Source organism: Microtus pennsylvanicus, chromosome 9 (genome assembly GCF_037038515.1).
Source record: "Microtus pennsylvanicus isolate mMicPen1 chromosome 9, mMicPen1.hap1, whole genome shotgun sequence".
NCBI classification, from domain to species: Eukaryota; Metazoa; Chordata; class Mammalia; order Rodentia; family Cricetidae; genus Microtus; species Microtus pennsylvanicus.
The window spans coordinates 79,755,900-79,781,696 of record NC_134587.1 but is presented as its reverse complement, the minus strand read 5'-3'; the positions used below and the strand labels follow the sequence as shown (position 1 = coordinate 79,781,696).

Sequence of the window (25,797 nt, the reverse complement as noted above, 5' to 3'; positions counted from 1 at the left end):
GTAATTCCAGCTATTGGTTTCATGATCGCCTAAGTAGAGCCCATTTTATTTAGAAACACGGCATCTCAGCAAACACAAAGCTATGAACAAAATCCTGTGCATAGGGAACTTGTTAGTGAAAGCCAACGAGGAGAAGACCACTCCAGAGCAGGTCTCGGTGTCAGACTGTTGTTATAGGAGGGCTGAGGCTACCTGTGGCCTGGGCTGCAGTGCAGGCTTTCAACACTGCTGCAGTAAGTAATAAAACTGGAGAGCAGGGACATTGCTTTCTTAGTTTTCATTTTCTTCTCTTATGATTGGGAATAGATGACTAATAAAACAGATTAGCTCCTCTTTTCTTATACATATGGTATTTAAGCAAGATTCACTGCTATTAGTAAAATTAAAACCTGCTTCTAAGGTTTAAAATATATTAGTCATTTAAACATAGACACACTTAGAATAAATAAATCATATTTACATATGTCCATAAAATTAGGCATTGGTGTTACTTAAATATCAGTTATGAATAAAACATTTGTAAGATAATTAATATAGATTTGTTAGTCTGAGGGAATATCAAGAGAGTGGCATAATTAGATTAAAACATTAAGTCAGAAGAACGCTGCGGTCAAACAGATCTCTGTTTCTAAGGTGGGGAAGGAGTGGGAGGAAAGGCCCGACAGCAATGCTGAAATGACGGCAGTGAATGCACTGCCTGTGGACACACAGTCACTAATGGGCGGTTGTCTGCGCGGTTTTGTCAGGCATGTCAACCACTGTCTACAGCTGAAATTATAAAACATCATCCTGCAAAGGAAAATGCCTTTCAAAAAATATATATAATACACAAATATGAGTCCTAGCAGACCCAGGATATATACTACGTAAATTTCTTACAACTCTCTTACTGGCTTAGTTTTATTTCATACCTCCTCAAATACAGTATTCTACCACATACTTTTTCTTTCATACTTTCTTATGGGACCATTTAGAAGAGGAACAGAGCAATGGAGAAGGATGCTTCAAATCTGTGATCAAGCAAAGCTGATGGACTAACGTCACTCTATGCAGTGAGAGCAAAATACTGCTAGCCCAGTATCTGAGGATGGGATTGGAGAAGCCCGTGAGCTAATAGCAGGGGAGGAAGACCTCAATGAGGCCCACACTCTTGCACAGGGAAGAATGATAACCACAGCAGTTGTGCAGGTCAAAACCATCTCTTGTTCCTTTTCACATGTATCCTATCCCTTCCCATGCATACACAAAATTAATCTGGAGGATTAATTAAGGGGAACAGATGTTACAACAGGAACATCTATAAGATGGAAGTTCAGGGCAAAGCTTTCATAGATTCTGTATCATAGTTGTGAGATTAAATAATTCATTACATATCTCTTACTATAATTTACATTGGAGGAAATAACACTAATATACTCTACATTAAGCATATGGGTTCATAAAAATGCCTTGTCAGTGCCAAGAACATTTGTTTATAAGCATGTGCCACTTTATTGATGTCACCATGCTCACAGCAATGTGCTCAGTTCTGAGGTTTTTTCTATTAGTGTCGATAGCATCAGAGAACATTGAGGCCAGGCTCAACTCTCTACACTACCTCCAAACATTTCAATACTTCATGCTTTTAAATTTCTAGAAGTCACAACAGCTCTTTTACATACTCATAATATTAAAAGTACAGTAAAAAACAAATCTAGGTTTTTAGTTTTAATAAATTAATATTCTTTTGGGGATCATGTGCTTTTTATATCTAAATTTTACGTTCTAAAACAGCTCAGGAATTATACAGTAAAATGGGTTGCTGCAAACCATAGCGGTATTCATTGAATGATCTGCTGTAGGAAGCTATAACATTAGGTCTGGAAAACTCGGTGGCATGAAACTGTACCCAAGCCTCACTCTTTCCTCACAGCCTTCTCAGGGCAGCAGATACTCCTACATACTCTGCTGTGTTTACAACATCACCCATCAATTCAAGAGGTAAATTCTATCTACAATCCTTTGATATGGAACAGTCCCATCAAAGGATAAAAGTTAACTCCCTTCAACCTAAATGCTGGCATCTAACAGGGTTGTAAATCTGGGGGTGGAGAGGAATAGGAGATAAGCAAAGACCCAGGAACCGGCAATTCTTCCCTTTCCTGGAACAGAGATCCCTGTGGTCTCATAAATGTCAGTAAAAGACATGGAGGGATTGGAAAGTAATCAAGTATCTGTGCACAAAGGAAGCCTCAGCAGCAGCTCCCCGCTTCTGCACCAGCTTCAGTGAGATACCTGAGTCTCATGACATAAAAATACATTACTGCCAATAAAATCTCTGCAGACTGACCATCTGTGCCGTGAGGATGTTCTAACTGAGACCGGCTGTAGCAGAAATGGGCCAGACAGCGCCGACAGAGTGTTGTTCCCTCCCTCCCTCCCCTGTGCATACAACTCACAGAAAGCAGTCATGTGCCATCCTGAAGAAATGTTTTCAAGTTCATTCTCACATACATCAAATAAAGGGGGAAAAATGTAAAACAAAATCTTAACCTCCTTCAACATAGAACTCTTCCTAGGGAGGTCTATGTTTACAAAAAGCTGTTCTGTTCCCCCTTTGAATTAAAGACTAAAACAAAACAATAAATACAGCAACATAAACTTACTCCGTCTTTTTCCGACATCCCCTTTGGAAGTTGCTGCTTCATTTAGAAGAACCATCCCCATGGTGATAGCAGCATCTACAGTAGTTGTCAAGGAAACCATAGACAGGTGCGAATAAAATCTGCTATTCTTTTTTCCTGGATCTGAATATAATGTTCCGGAATGGTTAAAGGACAAATGTGAACAGGTGAATGCCAATCAATTCTTTGCATATTAAACTTACCAATCTTGGAGTTTGCTTTGACTTTTAAGACTTTCATTAACACATATGAATTACAGTTTTTAAAACCAGTTATAAAGTTTCATATCTTACATAAAAATACGTGCTACTTTTAGTACAGTGAAATACACTGCTGGCAAGTTGAGAAGAATGTATTCATCAGGAATTCTGTTTAATTCTTCTCATTGTCATAGCATGCCTCTGCACATGTATATAGTTCTAGAATTTTAAAAGTATTACTTATAGATTCTTTAACTGTTTAGAGAAATACCTAGCTCAGGTACCAAGGACAAGACTTATACAATCAAGCCAGAATATTATGATACAATCTGACCACCTGAAAAAGACATTTTAAGAATGGAAAACAACCATGCTGTTGATATTCATACTCACTGTCAACTTGACTACATTTAGAATCACCAAATAGCCGTAGCCCACACACACTTGGGAGGGTGTTCTTCTGAGGTCTTTTGGGCAACAGAAGACCTACTCTGAGTGTGAGCAACACCATCCTATGAGCCACGATCCCAAACAGAATAAAAAGAAACGAGGAAGGAAGCTGGCCGAACAGCAGAATTCCCTGCCCACTTCTGGACTGCAGGTGCAGCGCGGCCATGCCCTCCTCGCCATAAGGGGCTCTACCCTCCAAAAGTGAGTTAAAATCATCCCCCCTTAAGTTATTTCATCACAGCTACAAGAAAGTGGAGACTCCTCACCTACTTACTGTGTGCTTATAACTGACGATTTACTCAGACATGCTCACAGAAGCCAGGAGCTAAAGTGACGGGATCAATCACCTTCACAAAATAATCTTGTCAGACTATCAAAACACTTTTGATATTATCTACTGCTAAGATTATAGAACTTATTAGTGCTGGAAACATAGTATGTATCTGTTCAAACGACTAATGAATTGTAAGAAGTTAGAGAAAAATAAAAAGAATTCTGGTTTGGAATGTCATCCATCTCCTTGACTATGACTTCCTTGACATCCTGTGATGTAGAGGAAATAGCCAGTTATACTATTTTTGTCTGAGTTTGTGCCAGACCTCATTACCCAGTGTCTGGATGTAATATCCAACTCTTCAAGTTATTTTTTATGTTTCACTGAACTCTCCATGTAAATGATTTTCAAACTATTCTAATTACTATAGCACTGAAACCTTTTCTGGAAAAATAAACTAGGAAGCAAATCTTTGTTGGAGGCTGAAAATGACCAGAGTTGCATCCCCAGTCCTGTGTGGTGCTGTCTGTCCATCCTACACAGTCGGACAGTGCATGCTCCCACCAAGCTTTCAAGGGAGCCTTAGCACAGAGGCCTGAGTCCACGGGAGCTTGAAGGTCATAGGAGTCCTGGCTGTTGGTCACATAGCTCTGATTTTCTTATGACAACTGTCTTGAGAGTTAATGTGACAGTAAATACAGACTGCAACAATTCATTATTTCTAAAATGTTTTGGACAATCTGCCTGTATGAATTCCTCACAGTCTGCTATCACAGAGTGCTAATAACACATAATGGAAACATGAATTAAAACGTGTCATTTTTGTTCAGAGACAAAACTACTAGTACTCAGCTCTACCTTTTGTTGTAATTACATTAAAAATACTCTTGTGACAAATGAGTATGACTGATGTTGATCTTTAAGGGAGTTTTACTTCAATTTTTTAATTTTTTCATAATACTTATACTCATATATAAATTATAACCTAAACATTCACATATACACATTTGATAAGTGATAGTTCATACAGAATTCTGAAGAATTTTAACCAAAATAAAATTTTGTGAATATTAAAAATGTAGCTAAAATTTGTAGTATTCTATAGGTACTAAAACCAAAGCCAATATTCATTTCACAATTATATCTGATAAATAGCTATCTCAAATCTATCAATAAAATTGTGGATAAGGTGGTACAAACTAAATCTTCAAAACTAAAACCATGGCAATTTTAATGAACATAAAGCTATATGTAAAAATAGTTCCAGGGTCAAATGATATATAGACCACACAAATGTCTACTGTGTTTATGAACACACACACAGACACAGACTGGTAATCATGGTGTAGAGTGTATCTAAGTGGTGCAAGGCAGTGCAGGCCTAGCTGGGCAGTGGTGCAAGGCCGTGCAGGCCTAGCTGGACAGTGGTGCAAGGCCGTGCAGGCCTAGCTGATCAGAAAGACTGTTTCTCAAAGGAATTGAGCAACAGCACTTGCCTACTATGCACAAGACCTTGGTTCATTCTTCAGTGAGAGAAAAAAAAACAGTATGTTAATTCGATGAGTTTTCATTTTATTTTTACTGAGCTTTCCACTGTTGAACACTGAACTGCACATCTCATCTGAAATGCTTTCGAATTTCTTGCAAATTTAAAATATCCTGATAGAAGGTTCTAAGATTATTTTGTAACAGTATAAAATATTGTATTGCTTTCTCTTACTTAAGGCACTGGGGCTGTTCCACCACCATACTTGTTCTTACAAATCCTGCTGCAAAGAATTATCTCCATACAGGCCTCTTTGCATGTGTGCACAGACCTCCTGCACCCAGCTGCAGTGCATTTGAGGCTAGGTATGTGTGCCTTCCCACTTGTTAGTTATAATGGTCCTGTTCCGGAGTAAGGTTGAGCCTGCACTGTCCTTACCTTGCACGGAGGACTGCTGCAATGCTAATCTCAGCAAGCTGCTAAGGAAGAAGCAGTATGACCACTTGAGTCTGGGCCTCTGGGCTATGCTGATTGTTTCTGTCGTTTTTCTTCTGCCCATTTAAAGTGTCTGTATATTCCAATTAGGTATGTCTCCACTGTTTTTCTGAATGCTAGTTGAATAATGTATTATACACCGATTCTTCTAATTTATGTCTAGCATTTATTTCATCATGCAGAAGTTTCTAGTTTTAATGTGAACAAATTAATGTTGTGCTTGTTTTCTTGCTCATGAAATGAGTCTCTATCTCTAGGTCTTCCAATATTCCCTGATCTTTTCTTATCAGAACTTTAAAAGGTAAGACACACCATTGCAGGTCTTGTCCATCTCATTTTGAGGAGAGTCACAGGGGCTCTCAATGAGCACAAGGTCACATATGACTGAGACCTCAGCCCACTGCTACTAAATCATTCTCTTCCCTTGTTTACCCTATTCTGGTCCTGTGCAGTGACGTCAAGTCAGATTAGCCCCTGCCTTGAGATCGATGAACATATTATTCCTACTACCTGCAATGCTGTGAACGTTGCTTGTGACCCCTTCCCTCGGTCTCACCAGGCTTCTCTGTTCTTATTACCCGACCAAATTCTATTGGTTATGTTTGTTCTTCGACAACTCCACACATTGTTTACTCTCACCCCACTCTCTCTTATTCCTTACATAGCTCCTATATGCACATCTTTCTGTTTTGTTTTATAACCCACTGGATCATTTATGTGACCACAGGTTTGGAACCCAGTGGGGACACAAATGAAGAAAATAACAGTCTCTCTCCAAAAATCCATCAGTAGCAAACAGTTTACCAGGAGGGGAGGACCTTATGATCCCTCCCAATCCATAACTGACCCCACCTTACTTCCTAACAAAACACATGTTCCTGGGCACCATTCAAAGCATTTCTCTGGGCATCATAACACGTGTTTCCTGGCTGACATCCTCCTCTGACTTTGAATAAAGTCTTTTTCTCTCCTCACATTGAATTTGCTTCAATTTGCCTTTAGGTTAACAAAATAAAAATACTTAGGGATAACTTGTAATGTTGGGATACTAAAAACATAGAGTCAGCTACAATATACAATACATTTACATGTGGAAGACTAAGTAGTCATATAATAAAGTGACAGACGTTATTACTACTAAAGCAAGACAATTTTGTCATGCTAAATGAAAATAAAATATTGATGAACACATAATCGCACGTCTTTCCATAGAGATTCAGAGAAATGATGAGGAAGAGAAAGAATTTTTTAAAAAGCTAATTGTATCTATTCTTGGGGTAGCAAAACTGTAGATCTTTGTTTTCTTGACTGACTACTGGTTTTCTATATGGTATAAGATATAAAGGTGTAAATAATATTGGCTATGCATCCTGCATAATGTCTGTTGCTACCACTCATCTACCTGTTGTAATACAAAAAATGGTCATAAAAGTGTTTCTGCGTTCCAATGCAGCTATATTAAAGGACTAGCAGGCAAGGTAGATTTTGATGTGAAACCCAATCAATTTTATACAATAGGAATTTAGGACCAATCTTTTTAATTGAATTTCAAGTGTATGCCTTAGTAAATCCTTGTGCATTCAACCCCAAAGAGAGGTTAACCTGGAGGGATGACTATTTCAGGCTTTGTAAAACCCAAAGGTAAACTACAGTGTCAGCAGTCAGGGCAGCAAAGAGGCACAACTGCCTTCTTGAGTTTGTTGCGAAGACTAATCTAGGCTTTTAATAGAACACAGCAGCCAGACTAAAATTTTCTGGTTATAATGAAGACATATGGATTTAAGAACAACAGGTATAGGACATCAAGCTATGATGTCCTCTCTACCAGAACAGTTCATAAAGAATAAGGCAGCTCTCACCCTTTTATCAGACAAACTTCTCTATCTGCAGGTGGAGACAATTACAGAAAACAATTCCTACACAAAACCACAGCTCTCATCTTAAAGGGAATTAAAGACAGTTTATTATGGAAACATTTTGGGTGACCATGGTCTAGGAACACAGATTTAGGTTATCCTAAATTCACTGTTCCAATGTGGAAGAAGTTTCATGGTTTTATACAACAAAGACAGTCATACCAAGATAACTTAAAAGCAAACACTGGGTACATCAGACTGACACAGCAAGATGGTTGGGACACCTGTATAGGATGAAGATGCTGCTCTATGACATTCTTACCTACTGAGTGGTGAACATTATTGTTCTGCTTGGTTAATAGATTCCAAGACAGTTTTATTTACTAGTTACAAGATACTCTAACAATAAAGTGGGCAAATAATAATTCCAGAGGATTAGAACTAGTCTAAGATCAGGTAATTAGCTCTGGCATGCAGTATTCCAGTCTCTCCAGAACACCGAAGTTCCAGTGCACAGATATAGCTTCTTTCCAGGATTTCCCACACAACCACAGCTGGTCAAATGCAAAGAACAGCTGAGAGTGGGATGATCAGCCCCAGTAGACACATCTACAACAGAACTACTGCACCAAGGCTCAAAGAGTATCATAGAAGAAATGGTGTTAAAAGCTGGAGGACCAGGAAGGCTGCTGAGATTGTGTCTCCTAGAAATGACAGGGAAGCTACACTCATGACACCTCAACAACATGACAGCCAAAAATGACTTGAAGAAGTATACCAACAGACACACTAACATGGAAGGAGGAAATCTCACAGTCCCCAGCCCTAGACAAAGAACATCAGTTAACTGAGGACACTGTAGAGTGGGAGAATTAGTTGTCCTCAGGAGTAAGCTGCGAACTGTGTTATCTGATACGAAGAAACACTAAAAGGACACATACACACACACACACACACACACACACACACACACACACACACAGAGTGAGAACTTTCACGCCCCCACCTGCTGTCTGTAGAAATTCTTTTTATACCCCAAAGCACAACGGAAATTGGTTCAGCTTCTCCAGGCCGGGTGTTGCTTGCTCTATCTGCTGTATCACGTGGAGGGACTGCAGCAGACGCCCCACTGCACTGTACTGGGAGACACTGAAGCTGACAGACAGCGAGCACTGTTAGTTCTATCACTCCATGAAGATGGAGCTGAGCAACACTGAAAGAATTTTTCTGGGAGCTATATAAAGCATATGTCAGTGATTCTGGGTGTTTCAGACACACACCCTATAAAGTGTCCCCATGCCATTTATTACTTCTCATATAATTTTCCCCAAAACACGACAGAGCACTGCTTCCCCTCTCCTTTCTCCTGTGTTAACAATGCACTAGTGAGATGAAGAACTGTGCAGTGACAGGACATATAAATCCTTAACGTGTGACCAGTAGATTCATTCTACTTTCTCTTGGGCATTCAACCAAACTTTCTATAAAGAAACCTTTCTTAATGATGGGTTTTATATTAAAAAGAAACTCATAAAATCATTGTAAAATACTGTAAGACAAAATCAGTAGACTATTATTGGTAGAAATTAACATAAGAAAAATTTCAAAATGGCTCTTAAACTTTACTATTAACAAGTATAAGCTAAATTTAAAATAGTAGCCCTCCCTTTAAAGTTTTCTCTGAAGTAGGAATACACAGGACTAAGAAAGAAAAAATTGCCACAAGAATAAATAGAATGGGGACTTTTAATTGATTTATGTACTATTGAAAAATATATATAGAAGACTTCATACTATTTACGAAATATCTTTTTGTCTTAAATCTCAGTTTGATACCAATGAACCAGGAAATGAAATCCCAGAGAACTCCTAGTTACTAAGAAGGAAGACTTCCCACTAGCTTCTCACTGCTTGGTATTCCTCGTGGTCAACAGACTTGATACTTATATGAAGCATGCTGTAAACATGCTGGACCATGGGGTGGGGGGAGAGAAGAAATGGAAAAAGTCCAATCTGTAAATAAACAACTTACCAGAAACAAATACCTAGGATTTCCTTTCATTTGCTTCAAGCTGTATACCTTGAACTTCATGAACATATGTAAATAATTAAAATATAAACTCTTAGTTTTTAATGAGGAGTTGGTCACATCAACACATTCACAACTATTTCACTTTCCCACCTAAAGCCACTATGGTAAACAGCAGCTTTTTGCTTATAAAATTATACATTACTAAGCCAATGAAAGCAACAGGCTAATTTGACATGTAATTCAATATACGGATCCAACTGTGTCATCAGCAGATGAGAAACCGTGACAAAACAGATGAAGAAGATGGTCACCATGGCTTGGTGAATTTCAGAAACACATGGTTTCAGTGCCCCGGAATAATAAGCTAAACATTTAAAAATTCTTTAAATCTCATCTCAAAGCTCAGGTCTATGAAGAGTATCTTTTTTTGAACTACCCTGAAAGTGAACAACTGGAAGAGTTCCATCTCACTATGGAAGAATTTTTCAGCATTTTCCAGTATAGGCTTTATTACTGTAATGATACCAGGGGCTGTATTTTCCAAGTCATCTACATCTTTGTCATTTAGACCAATAAAATGTATCTCAGTGTTCAGTTTGTGACTGGTAAAATTCCAAGTGGGAAAAAAATGGAGATTAAACTAGTAGGTTTTTTAATCCTATGCTTTATGTGTGCTATATCCAGTCCAAACAGTAATATATTTCTGTCCTACTGTATATACCAGATACACAGTTCATTCTTCTATTAAGCTCCCATTAGAGGAAAATTATTTAAACACACACACACAGATGACACAAATGCAGAGACACACAAAGACATATACAACACCTACGCAGAGATAATCAATGCTTTGAAACTTAATAGCCAGTAAATTAATAATAAATTAATATAATTATATAATCATATTTATAATCTGTAAATGATTCAGCATAACAGAAAATATAGTGCAACAGGAAGAAACTGCACGAGAATTAGAAAAATTAGTTTTAAAGTTAATGTATTTTAAAAGTCTAGGTATTTACTGCCATAAAACAGCAATCTGTTATCTCTTCTTTACCTGCTTCAAAACCTCATACTTCAAAGGATACTCAGTACCAGAATGATGTGTGACTCTGCCACAAACTGAGCCTGGCTGCTCCCATGAATGTAGCTCTGTAAATGAAGAAAATAAGCAAAGAGTCACGAATGGGGAGAAAAAACGGATTCACAGTTCTGTCAGCCATGTAAGCCATACCGTCATCTATCAAGTTTCTACTTATAATTCTTATGAATAAATCTGAGCTAACTGTGAATAGATTGAAGTTTTAATGATATTGCTACAACTGTAGAACACAACTTGGTAGTAAGTCATCCCACATGTGTGAACTTTACTCCTTAAAATGTTACCACATACACAAGCACATAAGCAATGGCTCTACTGGAGTCCTTGTAAAAACACCGGGCAGAGTAAGGTAAAGATCAAGCAAGCAAGTTTTCAACTTCTTATTGTTTAAATATTGGCCCGCAGTGTCCAGCCACTCTTGGCCACATTCCCAACACCTGGAATGAGGAGTGAGCCTTAGAAAGGCACACAGGCCACTTACCCTGAAGCACTCTCTATGACCCCTTATGAAGGTCGGTGGTTTTTGAAGATGTTTTATTAGTTTTAACGTTTTTAGTTAGCAAACAACACAACAGATTTTATTCTAACCATCTCATGCACACGCTGTTGTACTACTGTTCTTACAAGCCATTCCAAATGCCCTGCTCTGTTCTCTTCACCCCATATGAGTAGTGCTCCCAAACAGTTAGTTTCCTTTTCTGGGTAATTGCTTTAAATAACAGTCCTTGTATAGGTTTCTCATGTTAAAAAACAAAAACACAGCACCTTGTAATACAAATAAGAATCCTAATTTTTTTCTATTATATACAGTACATAACTGTATTATTTGAGTTTCAAAAGGTCCCGCAATTTCTTTTGTTCAATTTTGTCTTGTGACAATAAACAAAATTCTCTGTGTTTTAATGATAAGCACACTTAACTAGGACCAGATTATTCCTTCCTGGTGCTATCCTTGGATAAGTTATAAAATAAATTCAGTATTTTCTCATCAATAAAATATAGAACTCTACTATGTACCTCCTAAGGTCTTTTTGAAGTCTAAATTTTTGTCATCATTATTGCTTTTGGTACTTTATTAGAAAATTTCCAGTTTTTTTTTTAAAAATTATTAATTATGTGTGTGTATGTGTGCACGTGCACAGTGTGTGTGTGTGTGTGTGTGTGTGTGTGTGTGTGTGTGTGTACACATGTCAGGGAATGCTTGTGCAAGTCAGAGAACAACTCTATGAAGCCAGGGCTTTCTTTCCACCTTAGAGTCCAGGATGCAGACTTAGATCCACAGGCATGCTCTGCAAAAGCTCTTACTTGCTGAGCCATCCTATTCTAATTCTTCTTTCATACATTGTACCCCAACTTCAGTTTCCCCTACCTCCAGTCCTTCTAGGTGCCCCATTTCCCTCCCCCTCGGATACACACCCTCTTGTTTCCCTTGAGAAAAGAGCAGTATTTCCTACCTAAATCCTTCATTTCTACCTCACATTCTAAGCAAGTTTCATTTCTACCCCAAATTCTAAGCAAGTTACAGCAGAGCCGCCTCATGGACAGATGGGTTTGTAAGCACAGCCACACTGAAGTCCAGACATGAGTCTTCTAATGCACTCATGGGATGACGTCTAAACCCTGCTATTCATATTCTCTCCTGACTTTATTTAATATTCTTCCATGAAAACTACTATGACTTTAACAAAGATAATCTAACAGCTAATCAAATAGGATTCATCCTCTCTGATACATGACAAAATACATGCATTATGACTAACTCATGGTAAAATTATTTTTTAGAAAAAGCCAAGCAAATAAAATACTATAAATTATAGTTGACATCAATTCTAGGTAAAGAGTTAAAGAACCCACAAAGACTAAGATTTTATTCATTTATTAATTGAATCATAAAGATAACAATTATATCTATAATAGTATAGTAATAGCTATAATTGATGGACTACTCATTCTGTCTAAGGCACTTAAAAGTTCTACCTGAAGCATGCAGAGGAATCTTAACAGCCCTATAATATATGGTGGTTTATTAAAGCCATTTTATAGATGAGAGGTGAAAAAATCTCCAGCTTTTTAGAAGCTTTGGGAATTGAACTTTGGTCTTTGTGATTCAAAATTTGGGATTTTATTCTACTGTAGTACACTGTCATTTGCTGAATGTGTGAGAAGATTATATAATTTCCTACTTTAATCTTTTAACAACCAAATAAAATAGTTATTACCTGTCATCTCCCTATGATAAAATAGAACCTAGAAATTTAATTCTTTGTTCAACATTGTATAACTAGTAATTATATACGTAATATCAACAAAGTTTTTTTAATTAATCCTTACTTGGCAATCTGATAAGCAATTGTTGAAACTTAAAGGAATTAAAACCAGTATTTCTATAACTGCCTAAAATAACTGACTGTATCGATTTATGATAGTAAGCCCAAACCTACAGAACAGTTTCAAGGCACCATGTGTATTCTAAAATACAATCAGGAGAAATTCAGGCTTTTCTTCTGCTTGTTCTAAGGAAGAGAATCTTCTCCAATAAAGCTTCTGTTGGGGTCACCGAGGAGAAACGACCATTTCACATAGCCCTCCTGGGACTGCCCCATTGGATCGTCCTATCCTTTTTAGTGACCATTTCCCCTCATTTCTAGGTTGCCACTCTTGAATCCACTTCACTGGAGCCTCTTGCTTGAAGCTCATGGCAGTCCCTGCCTTCCAATACTCAGCTATCTCCAAACTCCCTGGTATCTCCGAAAACCACAGGTTTGGGCCTCTTCTGTATCTCAAGGCATTCTCACCCAAACTTAGTACTTCAGTGATTAAATTTGTACGCACGGCTCTCACATTTTCTTTTAGACCCATAAGATATCTATTCCACTTCCACCAATTGTCATTAACAGATCCCACCTAGAAATCTGAAACTTAAAAAAGGGCTAAATAGAAACTTTTGATACACCTTCATTTCTACTCCAGAATTTGCTGTTTCTCTCATTTCAGGGAACAACAACTTGATTTATCTAATTGTTAAGGCTAAAACTTTGAAGACATCCTTGCGTCCCCCCATATATCCAACCATTCAGAAAATCTGGGCTCTACTTTTAAAGTCCTTCCCAATTCAGAATTCGTCAGCACCTACAGACCTGGCAAAGGTGCCTAAGGAGGAAGCCGAAGACTTCCTGTCAATCAGGCCATCGTCACCTCTTGCTGAGCTTGCTGCAAAGTCTTCTTCACTTTGCTCAGACTGCCCTATCAGTCTGTCAGTCAGATTAATCCTGTTTAAAGCACACCAGATCCTATCATTACCTTGCTCAGCTTCGATGCATTCCAAAATGTGTGCAGCAAATCTTACCACAGAATGCACTATTTCCAGCCACAACACCAGAGACTTGTGTACTTAACGCCAATTTGTATGTACAACCGTAGTTCAGAGAGAGAGAGAGAGAGAGACCCAATACCCAACAGACTTCTGTATTTTTTCTGACAACACTTCAAAGATGTCAGTTCTAGTCAGATGGATGTGGAAAAATAGGTTGTCTTCTGATATTTAAAATCTTTGAAATTCACTTTGGTTCTTTGAGATTTTCTACCAGGAGGGCCACAGCACTGCTGACTGACCCCACAGCCTGTATGAAATGAAAGATGTTTTTCTTTATGTAATAGAATTAAGTTCATAATGTGCTTCACTTTGCTCAGACTGCCCAAACAAACAAACCAACCACCATGAACTGGGGAAGCCACATGGATTGGAGACTGAAAAGTCCCAGGAGAACTAGTATGTAAGGAGCAATTATCTTGCCTTGGTTTCAAGATAGCCACCTTCCCACTCTATGCTCACAAGAACTCCTTGGTAAACCGCCAGTTGCTTAGTAAGCTGTCAGTTGTAGGGGGTGGTCTACTCTCTGCTCACAGAATAACTGTATGCTAAGTTATTCAGAATATATAAATTAATAATATTTCTTTTCAGATTCTCAGAATACTAGAGGTCAACAATGAATACTTTGGTTTTTGTAAAGACTGGATTGTTCTTAATGTTAGTCCTATTAAAAACTCTAACGGTAGCCTAAGAGTGTCCCACTGTGTCTAACTATAATCCTGCCTAAGGCAGAACAACTGAGCCTTTATGAAAAGCATGTAAACATGAAGCACATTTGAAAGAAGAAAGGAAGAAAGATAGGATGGTATGCAAGCAGGCAGGGTCGAGGAGACATTCTGGGTCAAGAAGATCACTATGCAAAATAAGTGGAAATCCCTCACTGGAATTTTAATAAAAGGTTCCTTTATCTTGAATAGCTACACATTTCCAGTTCTATCCTTGGAGTCGTCTTTGTATTCCTCATGTTACCTCAACTTCTCTAGGTAGGATTAATTTTTAGTAGGCAGCCACACTGCAGAGCAGATGAGCTATAGATAATAAAATGGCTAGGTCAAGTCCTTCTGGGTTTGTTTAAAAGAAGAGGTACAAATAGGTATTATCTACCTTCAGTATTTGATTTCCCTAGAGGTTGTTCATACCCTGTGCTTTAACCTTCTATGCATTTCATTAAATAATTGGTGCAAACTGAAAGAGAGCTAAAATATAAAATCAAAGTTCATGAAAACCATGATAAATTTCAATCATTTGTAACTGTCAACTGTCAGGAATAGTCTCAAATCTATTGTTACCTAAAAGATTATAGGCATTTTTTATTATTTTTACCTGCTATATTACCACAGAAGTTAACCTGGCTCAGGCATACTCTCAAAGGGTTCCTTAATTGTAACATTTCCCTTGATGAATAAAAAGGCAAGTATTTCTCAAAAGAAGTCTCAAATTGTGTGTGTATGAAATTGACCTAAGATATTTTCTTAAAAAAAGACTACGGGTTTTTATAACAGGGTAATACATTTAAAAACAGTCGGTGATGGGACAGAAATAGCATTTCATTATGCGGGAAGTTTTCTGGAAAGGAGCAATGTTGTAATCATGTATTTTAGAAAGGTTAGATGCTCAGAAGAAACATTTCACTACTATGGTCTTTAACACAACGAACAAACTGTCATTGCAAATGTAGAAATTTCTAGTTCATATCGAGTAATGGCTGAATATTGAACCGAATCAATAGTAGGAAACTACATGACATAAATCAGACAGGTAATACTGTCTTAGGATTTCTACTACGACAATGAAACATCATGATTAGAAAGCAAGTTGGAGAAGAAAGGGCTATTTGGCTTACATTTCCATTTCACTGTGTTTATCAGTGAATGAAGTCAGGGGTGATAGTGATACCATCAACAGTTTGGTAGAATTCAAAAATGAAGATTCAGAACAGAATTACTGTACATACAGCTCTAGTGTTATTTATATAAAGTTACTTCATAGGTTAATTACACACATCTTTGTGCTTGAGGAAAGGGCTACAGAACAATGTGATACTTGATTTTTGGAAAGAATTACCTAAAAGAGAGACACATTTAAAAACACACCGGGAATCAGTATATGTGTCGTCCTTCACCTGCCTTCAGTCAGCAATAAGATGCAGATTGAGCCATGCAGATTTGCTGTGAGCTACTCTGGACAGAACTGCTGCAGCTCCCATGAGAAGGTAGAGAGTTTATTAGCAGAAATTTCATCAATAAAATTTTAACATGTAATTAGTTAAGTGTATTTTAAAGACAGAGCATGTCCAACTGAACCTGTAAAGTCCTGTAACAAACAGTTCAATGGACTACGAATATCGTGCTATGTACTGACTGAGGTGTGTACTCCCAGCAAATATACCTGTTGGAATTCTTAACTCCAACAACCTAAAACATGACTAAGTGGAAAAAAGGCATTCAAAGAATTTACTTAGAATTAAATTGTTATGTCATTCCCTAATTCAATAAGGGGAAGCATCCTTGTACAAAGAGATGATGGCAGACAGGTAGAGAGAGAGGCTGTAGTGATATTTCATTTGTATTTTAATAAAGAAATCTTGCCTAAGACCAAAGAGTAAAAGAGTCACACTGGTCAGCCCATATGTACCATGCAGTGGTGGCCAGCATTAGAGAGGAATATAAGACGGGAGGAGACAGATCTCAGCTCAGTCTCATTCTGAGGATTCGTGGAGGCAGGATCACCATTTCGGTCTGAGGCAGAGGTAAGAGCAAGTGGCTGGCTATTTTGCTTTTCTGATCTTCAGGGTGAACCTAATATCTGTCTCCGGGTTTTTATTATTTGTGCTGCATCTATAACCTCAGCGAAGGGAAGCAGAATCTTGCTTACTGACACTTACTGACTCACTTACTGACCTTAGACCTCAAGATTCCAGCCTCTGTTCAAAAGAATTTATGTTGCTGAAACACCAGCAAGTGTTCCTTTGTTACTGTAATCCAGTACACTAATACAGGTTCAGCTGGCAAAAATCTAGTTATTTCTTTTCTAGAAGTATATTAATTGATGACACTAATGAATAAAATTATTTTTGCTGGCTTCCAGGAGAGTAATGTTAATGTTCGACTTTCCCTTTAAAAGCATTCATATTGACTACTCCTGGAAGTATGTATAGGTGAACACACACACACACACACACACACACACACAAACCTGAAATAGGCAAATAAAACTGATAGAATGAAAGAACAAAGTGGCACTTTTTACTACTCACGGTTTATGTTGTTGTTTTAAACTTCTACATAACACACACATATACACAAACACCATAAAACGATTATTTGGGGATCAATTTCATTTTCTGTCAGTGCTGGTTATAGACCCCACTTTGTGCATGCCACAAAAACTCCTATCGAACTATATCCTCAACCCAACATACTCTGTCAGACAGATATATATTCTTACTATCAATAGTGACAATATTACCACATAATATGAATTGTTTACAAATGCACACAAATTACTTTTTATAAATTATGGAAAAATATCAATCAAAATGACTTAACATGGAAATGCCCAAGTATCAACTTGATGGTACTTTACAGGCTCCTAGAGAAAATAAAACCAAATAAATTGATCTTAAGTGAGAAATGGGAAGATGGACAGAAGTGTGCAGTAACAAACTTCAAGAACAAACATGAATGAACTGAAATCTTTACTTTCTCTAATATTTTACAAAAGACAGAAAAGAACACAACAGAGCTTAACAGGATGCAGGATGAGCAGGAAGGGAGGGTGAAATAGGGGGCAGAGGCTTTGGGGAAAGAATCTTAAGATTCAGTTAGTATCCATCTGAGAATGTTTTAGAAAAACAAGAGGACAATAAGAGAAATGTAAAAAACAGGTCAGGGCTGAAGATCGGAAGAGACTAACAGCAAATAAGACCGCACTAGAGAGCTCTACCTTTCAAGTGTATGTCCTGCTGTTGGAGAGTTACAGGATCTGATGAGTGTCAGGAGGCTTCCAACTGGGTATGTATAGTGGGAAGACAGGCACAGAATTTAAGGGGAAAATGTTAACACAGAGACACCATGCTAAAAGTATAAACCTACAGGTCTCAAACAAAGGGTAAGATCTGTTTAACTGAGAACGTATTAGAAATCTTTACTACTCGTTAAGAACCCTGGGTCATATTTTTCAAATAAGTTATTAGGTGATTCATTCAGATAGTACATAGCTCAATCACACTTTCTAATGTGAGTACAAATGATATAACATATATATTATTCAATCCTAAGCAATACAAAGAAACTCCAAATCTACTTATTTTTTCTCTAGAAAGGGCTGAACAATTTTCACATAACATTAAGTGGAATTCATATATCATCTGTTGGCTGCTGCCATGTTTTTCTTAAAGTTCATAAAATTAGCTTCTCATTTCTTTTTTCTTTCAGTTCCCTAAACACTTCAAAACATGACTATAGCAAACTGTGAAAAGAGAAGTATACTTTTTACTATATTTTCATAGTAGAATCACTTTAATCCCTACTGAAAATTTTAAAATGAAAAACTCCCTCAAAATATAGGTAAATGTCTGTAAGCAGCATTATATTTATTGATATACACCAAGGAAAATTATACTGTTCACATAAGGATATATTTTATTTTTCAGACAGGCTGTCCCCTCTTTAGGAATGTCTATTCTGTTACCTCGCCTGGAGAATAGGTTAAATAACTGCCCCAAATTCATCGATATGCAATAGCTTGCAATGTGATTTGATTTGGAAGCAGGTGTAGGTGATGGTCAAGTATCCTAGTCAGGGACAGCCAAGGACACAGCGAAACAAAGAACTGGTATGCTGATGGAGGCAGAGATTGCGGTAGTGTACCAGCAAGTCAAAGAATGCCAAGAACTTCAGACAACTATCAGAAAATAGGGAAAGTACTGGTAATTTCCCCCCAGAACCTCCAGGAGAAGCCAAGTTTGCCAGTCTACCTGCATTTGGATGTCTGCTTTCCTGACCTCTAAGCATTACACTACCCAGTGTGTGGACAGCTTTAGAAAGTCAATATACATCAACATCATTATCCACTTGCAAAATCTCTATAGAAACTTAAGGGCCTGAGCTCTCACATTTCTGTCTTCACGTTCTGTACTTAAATGTAGAAAGCTGCTGTTCCAGTTCTGCTACCTCAGAAGGTATCTTATCATAGCTTTCCACTCTAACACTGTGAGCGTATCATCCTTTCATGCCCAGTATTGAGAGGGGTTGGTATAATTGATGTTCAGCTATTACTTTCAGAAGTTAAAAAAATAGAATTAAATACGACAATCTACATATCTTAGAAATTCTTACATAAATTCAGTTGATGAAAAGAATATTTGAAATCATCATTGAAGGACTGAAGAAACCAAAGCCCAACAACTTGAAACCAACAGCTGCATTTTCAACATATATTTACAAAGCTCACTGATAATGTCTCAGGATGCTTATTTTCCAAATACCTGTAATTTATATTTAACTATCATTTCATTACTTTAACAGGTATTAGGAAAGTCACTGAATCTCAAAAATAAGAATAACATCCAAAATTAGGCTATCTGAACATACTTTAAGTATACTATTAAATAATAGCATTAGGCTTTTGGACGTAACATACTTAAAACCACAACAAACTAATTATTTGAGAATTGAAGTATAGAGCCAACACCCTGAAAAGACATATCTTAACTGTTTTTATGTTGTTCTGTGGGCATGAATCAATGCCTAAGCTTCCACATACCTTCATTTCAAAATTTAAATTGCATAAACTAGAAAACAATGTTCAGTTGAACAGAGGGTGCCTCAGTACTTTAGTTTCCAATAACACTAAAACTGTCATACCCAGGTCCTATTCTTGTGCTTTTAAGAGTACAGTGTAGCTGTATTTCATCCACACAATGGAAGTTATGTAATATTTACTATTGTATTCATATTTTATATTATAACCTTCATTTCAACATGAGCAATAAAAATTGTCTATTCTCTTTAAACAAAGATAACACAGTCTAACTTTTCCTATGTTATAATTTGAAGTGCCTGTACTGACAGCTGAAACTATTTTCCATTATCTGCTTGAAGAAGAACACAGTCATCAAGAACAATTAGAAAGGGCTGGAGAGTTGTCTCAGTGGAAAAGAGCATTTGTTGTCCGCGAAGTGGGGAACATTTGATTCCTAGCAGCTACATGGTGGCTTACAACTGCCTACAACTCCAGTTTCAGGGGATCCGAGGCCCTCATTTGACCTCTGTGGGCATCAGGCATGTACGTGGTGCACACACATACATGTATGCCAAATACTCATCCACACAAAATATGAAAATCTTTAGGATTTTTTTAAAAATAAAGTTTTCTTTAGTAGCTAATTTAGAACCAGAAGTTCAGACTCTAAGAAGATGTTAGATTATTTAAGAATTTTTTGTGTCATTTCTTGAGAACAGCACTTCAAAGCATGGTATTTTTCCTAAGAAATAAGATTTTCTTTTGCATGCATAACTGACTTACTATTAAAATCAGAACAATACTACTAGGCTAGAAGATGAAAATAAGCCAATATATCATTTGCATATGCTATACCTATATGCCTGACAGTCATCTTATGATCAACTGAAAATTCACTGGCGCTCTGATACAAGAGGGGAAATACTCATGTCTGCACTACAACCGGGTGCAGTGAGAGACCCAGACAAGAATTGCAGTAGACTTCATGTTCCAATTTAAGGCATTCACCCATTTCTGATATCAGTGAGTTTAGAAACCAGACATCTGAATCTAAGCTTGATCACGAGTGCCATTGTGTCCTAACATAGGAAGTGAAGTTTGTAGGCGGATTTCCCTAATAAGAAATAAGATTGAAGAGTATGAAAGAGGTGATCCCAGCAGCAAGAGAAGCTCCTCTCACATTAGCTGTCAATGTCCCCTCATGCAACACCACTGGCATGGAGCAGTGACTGCAGTTGAGATAAGCAAAGCTTAGTTTCTAATATATTACAAACAACTCTGCTTGAGAACACTTATAGCCAGTCTTCTGAGAAACTTTCTACCAGACCATGTTAGCAACAGTCTAGTAAGAATTATTTTAAAGAAATCTGTTAGTTCTAACATTGCCAAAAATAGCTACCTAAAATTTTTCATTGAGTTGATATGAAAGGGGTTTATGAAAATTGCATATATTATTTCTTGATAGCCAATTAATTTAGTAGAATACTATATTTCCTATATTCTCCCTATAAATAGCTTCATTATACTGAGATAATAAAATGGTTTCATTAATAATGGTTTAAAATTGCAATAATTACGCTTAGTGTGTACATGTGGAGGGGGTGTACATGCATGTATACAGGTAACATGGCCTATGCTAAGGTAATGGGACAATATGCAGAGCTCCTCCTTCCACCATTTTGGTCCTGAGGATTGAATTTAGGTTTTCAGGCTTGGTCTTGAGTATCACTCCCTTCTGAACCATCAAGCAGACCCTTTTATAGCAATAATTATGTCTATACAGCATGTACAAGCATAATTTTTAAAGTATGTGATTAAAAAGTATCAATAGCACCATGCAGCTCTATTCAACTTAACAGGTGAAGAGGCAATTCAGGCACACACCTCCTTGAGTCACCAAAAACACATCTCTACATTCTTTCCCTCTGCACTGGGTGACCACCACTCCCAGCCCTGTATTCATGGAGGGCACGGGAAGGAAGCATGGAAATGGGTCCCTTCTAACTGTCTGAGAAGAGATGGGTCATGAAAATATAAATATCAGTGGTAATGTAAATAACAGCATGCAACTGAAATAAAGACACAGGGATTCTAGATAGACCTAGGAAATTATGTAACAAAAGATAGAATAATGACTTAAAAAAAAAACCAGAAACAAAAGGGTGAAAGGCACCAGGTGTTATAACACAGAAAAAAAAACTGATTTGAATTAACTGTTTTGTGATCAACATGTTTTGTTAAAGAAATCACTTGATCCTACTAATATCCTGGAGATCTAATATTACAAGTGATTTAAGATTTCCAAACCCAAATCCTGTAGCAAAGTTGAATAATATAAGAACGAAAGGTGTGAGACTGTAGATACATAGCTCTTGTAGGTAAAGACACTTTACAGCTGAAGACCTAAGTTCAAATCTCAAGCACTCTCAGAAGAGTCTATCACGTCAGCCAAAGTGATTCAGATTCCAGGGAAATGGGAGGTGGAGACAAGATTCTCAGTAAGTTTGTGGACAGCTGGTCTGGTTTATGAGCAGGGAAGAAACCCTGTCTCAAACAAGGAGGAGTGACCGAGGTTTGTATCCATCTGCTGTCCTCTTGTTCTCATGTGTGCATGACCACATCCACATCCATGAAGTCAGCAGCACTGAGTGTACACATACATGCATTCACACATTCGTTGTGGAATAATCCTTATGTACACTGTAAAGATTTGTCACTTGGACTGGTTTAATAAAAAGCTGATTGGCCAGTAGCCAGGCAGGGATTATAGGTGGGACAACCAAACCAGGAGAATGATGGGAAGAAAGGTAGAGTCAGAGGGGATACCACCCAGCCAGCTGCTGAGGAAGAGGATGCAGAGAAAATGAGGCAAGAAACCACGAGAGATGTGGCAAAAAATAGAAAAGAAATATGGGTGAATTTAATTTAAGAGTTAGCTAGTAACAAGCCTGAGCTACCAGCCAAGCATTTATAACCTTTTTTTTTTTGTTGTTTTTCCAGACAGGGTTTCTCTGTGGCTTTGGAGCCTGTCCTGGAACTAGCTCTGTAGACCAGGCTGGTCTCGAACTCACAGAGATCCGCCTGCCTCTGCCTCCCGAGTGCTGGGATTAAAGGCGTGCACCACCATCGCCCAGCTCATTTATAACTTATTAAGTCTCCAAGTCAGTGGAAAGCTGATGCTGGGTACATAGAAGGAACAGGAAACACTGCCTGAATACAAGGTTGTCCCACACTATTATTTTCAGCATCACTAATAAAGTACACATACATTAAGAACACTAAAAATTCAAAATCAATAGTTCCACTATAATCCAAAATACATGACATTTGTAGAAATTTCCATTTAGTCAAGAAAAAGGTAAATGAAGGTGTAGTTTCTTTTACTTCTCTTTCCAAAACACTACAGGCTATACTGAATTAGGCTCAACGAAATCTTTAAAGTTATACATGTACTAGTATCACCTGTTGTAGTACCCGGGGTGTTTCTTCTACAACCCTGGGTTCACAGAGTTTAGAAGGCACTTCCTTCTCTACTATGAATGTGCCCCACAACTATATGGAGATATAGTAGTCACTTGGGAGAATCTACATGCGGGAACTCGTTTATCATAATGTTGAGGTTCTAGTTAAATAATGGTGGCAAAGTCTCAGGGTTGCCTGTTTTGAAGAACTGTGTTCAGTTTCAGGAGCAGTAGAGGGTTTATTTCTCCCTGACTAAATTAATTACCAAGCACAGGACTCCCTTAGTAGGGCTAACTAAAAGCTACCTATGAATTTGCTGATAGCTTTTTCAAGTATAGTTCTGAAGCCACAAGGTCTTTAATAGATGATTACTTCAGGGGATGGTTTCCGGTTCTAGGGTACAGAAGCCTTCTTGTCCCTTATACACATTTCTCCACTCACTTTCAGACCATGTACACATGCACACACACAAATGTACACACACACACACACACACACACACACACACACACACACACACACTCTTTCCAACACAGAGCTTTCTATAGCTGTGCTGACTGTCTCATGAGGAAGGAAGTAACCTACCATCTCAATGTCAGAGATGGATCACCATTACTGCTTAACAAGGGACTTTGTATATGTGTTTTGTAAATAAAGTCTGATTTTTGGTAGCATAGAGATTTCTACCATCTATTAAATGTATTTTAGAAACGCTGAAGGATGAATGCCAAAGTAGGCAAGTACAGCAAGTGAACCCTAGGTGGTCATGAGAACACTGACACGGCTGCTCCAGCAATAATGGTTCTTCTCTTCTCACAACGGCGCTGTTAGTCTGAAAAAAACTCTGACAACCTGAAATCCATCAAAAACCTCCTGCATTATCACTGAGAACTGAGAACATCTGTGTCAACATGACTGAATAGTTTGTTTAAGGAAATCTTTGCCTGACAAAGATAAGACTATAAGCCAAAGAAATAACAATAGTGTTTGCTTCAGGAAATCTGTACAAATCAATTTAACATGAACAACAGTCCACACACCTGGTACGTAGCTCACTGCCAGAGCCTTGCCTTACAGTATCCAGGAAAAACAAAATGGAGTGTCATAATCTTTTCCAAATCCTATCAGCTGCCTGCCTTGGCATGCCCTTTTAGACCACGTAAGCCCAGTTCCAAAGCTCTGGGAAGATTCCATTTCTCTCTGAAGCGCCACACAGCCCTTCTTCCTCAGTAAGTGCATCCTCAGGTTCATGACATGCTCCTACATCTGTCCTAAAATGTCAACTACTGCCCTCACTCCCAAACACCTGCAAAAGATGTTATACATTTCTTACATTCCCAACTACAGAATAATAAATATTTATGTAATTTCCTATAGAATATACAATTTTATATATAAGAATTTAAACAAGAGTCTAGCTTAAAACTTCTCATAAAAAACAGTATAGTCAAGCAGCAGTATATTTTGTATGTAACATGTGAGCTCTTAGCTCCATGTTCTTTAAGACTCCTGTGTTTATGCCACACGTCGCATTTCTTGCTAGAAACCATATGGTCCTCCAGTTTCATTACTGGTTAATAGATTAAGTTCTAAAATGATGGGTTGCCTTCAGCAATGGTAAAACACTAAGTTTATTAAAAATGCTGCATGACTATAACTAGAAATCCCTGACTTGGAGTCACCTTCCATGTTGCATTATTTATGACACTCTTGTTCCTAGAGACCATCTTTGTCCTAGGATTTTCAGGCAACATTTTGTTTTCTTGTAATTACTGACTATGGATGAGGAAAGTGTGGAGATCTGAGTGCACAACTAGACTGCAGTGCAGATGGGTCCTAGAGAAAGAACAGAACAGTGTGAAACAATCCCACAGAAGGAGAGATGCATTTTTAAAGATGGATAGTTACATTCTGAAAACATAACCTAATATTTACTAAGTATATAAACTGAAATCTAATATATCTACACAATATACAGTTATTTCATATTTGAAAAGTTTCTATTACTGGGAAAATGACTTTTCATTCTTTCAGTGGAAAGGACAATACATAATTTTGCCTAACATTCTTGGCCCCTGACAGAATTTTACAAGGCTTGATGTAGGACACTGCCATTTTATTTAGTGAAGAAAATGTTTCTTTCACAGCAACTGTTCTTTTTTTCGCACCATTCACACTGCAGCTTTGCTGTGTCGTCCACTACACGGCTCACTGTTGCAAACAATGACTTTGCAGACTGCACATTTCAACGGTGTTTATTTGAAGTATAGGTTGATTGATGTGGAAGAAATCAGTATTAGATAGACATTTAAACATGGTATGTCACATATTAATTATAGTTTGACACAAAGCCTCATTTAAGTCTGAACTGAGTATCTTAGCTAAATATCAAGCTTTCCAAATGGATGAAGTTTTAGGACATGTAACAATTATAAACTATGACAGATAATTGATTATGCAGGATCAATAGTTAATGTTTCAAAGGTAGAAACAGTTTTGTAATAATAATCTATAAAGTCTGTGTAGTCAATGTTCTACTAAGTAAACTGTAATATATGTAATGCCATTACTTTTCCAGATTATTCCTAAAAGAATTAAAAAAATCAATCAAAAAATAAAGCAAAGTTCAAGGAAATTTATGAATGCACAGGTTTTATATCTA

The 25,797-nt window shown here is 37.5% G+C and overlaps 1 protein-coding gene across 2 annotated transcripts in view; it reads right to left on the bottom strand.

The window, feature by feature from the left end:
• Nucleotides 1–25,797, bottom strand: part of Tusc3 (tumor suppressor candidate 3) — a 146,979-nt gene that overhangs the window by 9,262 nt on the left and 111,920 nt on the right. For both annotated transcript variants that reach the window (XM_075986549.1, XM_075986550.1), the window contains 2 exons: nucleotides 10,545–10,608; nucleotides 2,646–2,720 (listed from right to left, as the gene is read on the bottom strand). In XM_075986549.1, the coding sequence (XP_075842664.1) occupies nucleotides 2,646–2,720; nucleotides 10,545–10,608 (139 nt within the window). The remainder of the gene's footprint in view (nucleotides 1–2,645; nucleotides 2,721–10,544; nucleotides 10,609–25,797) is intronic.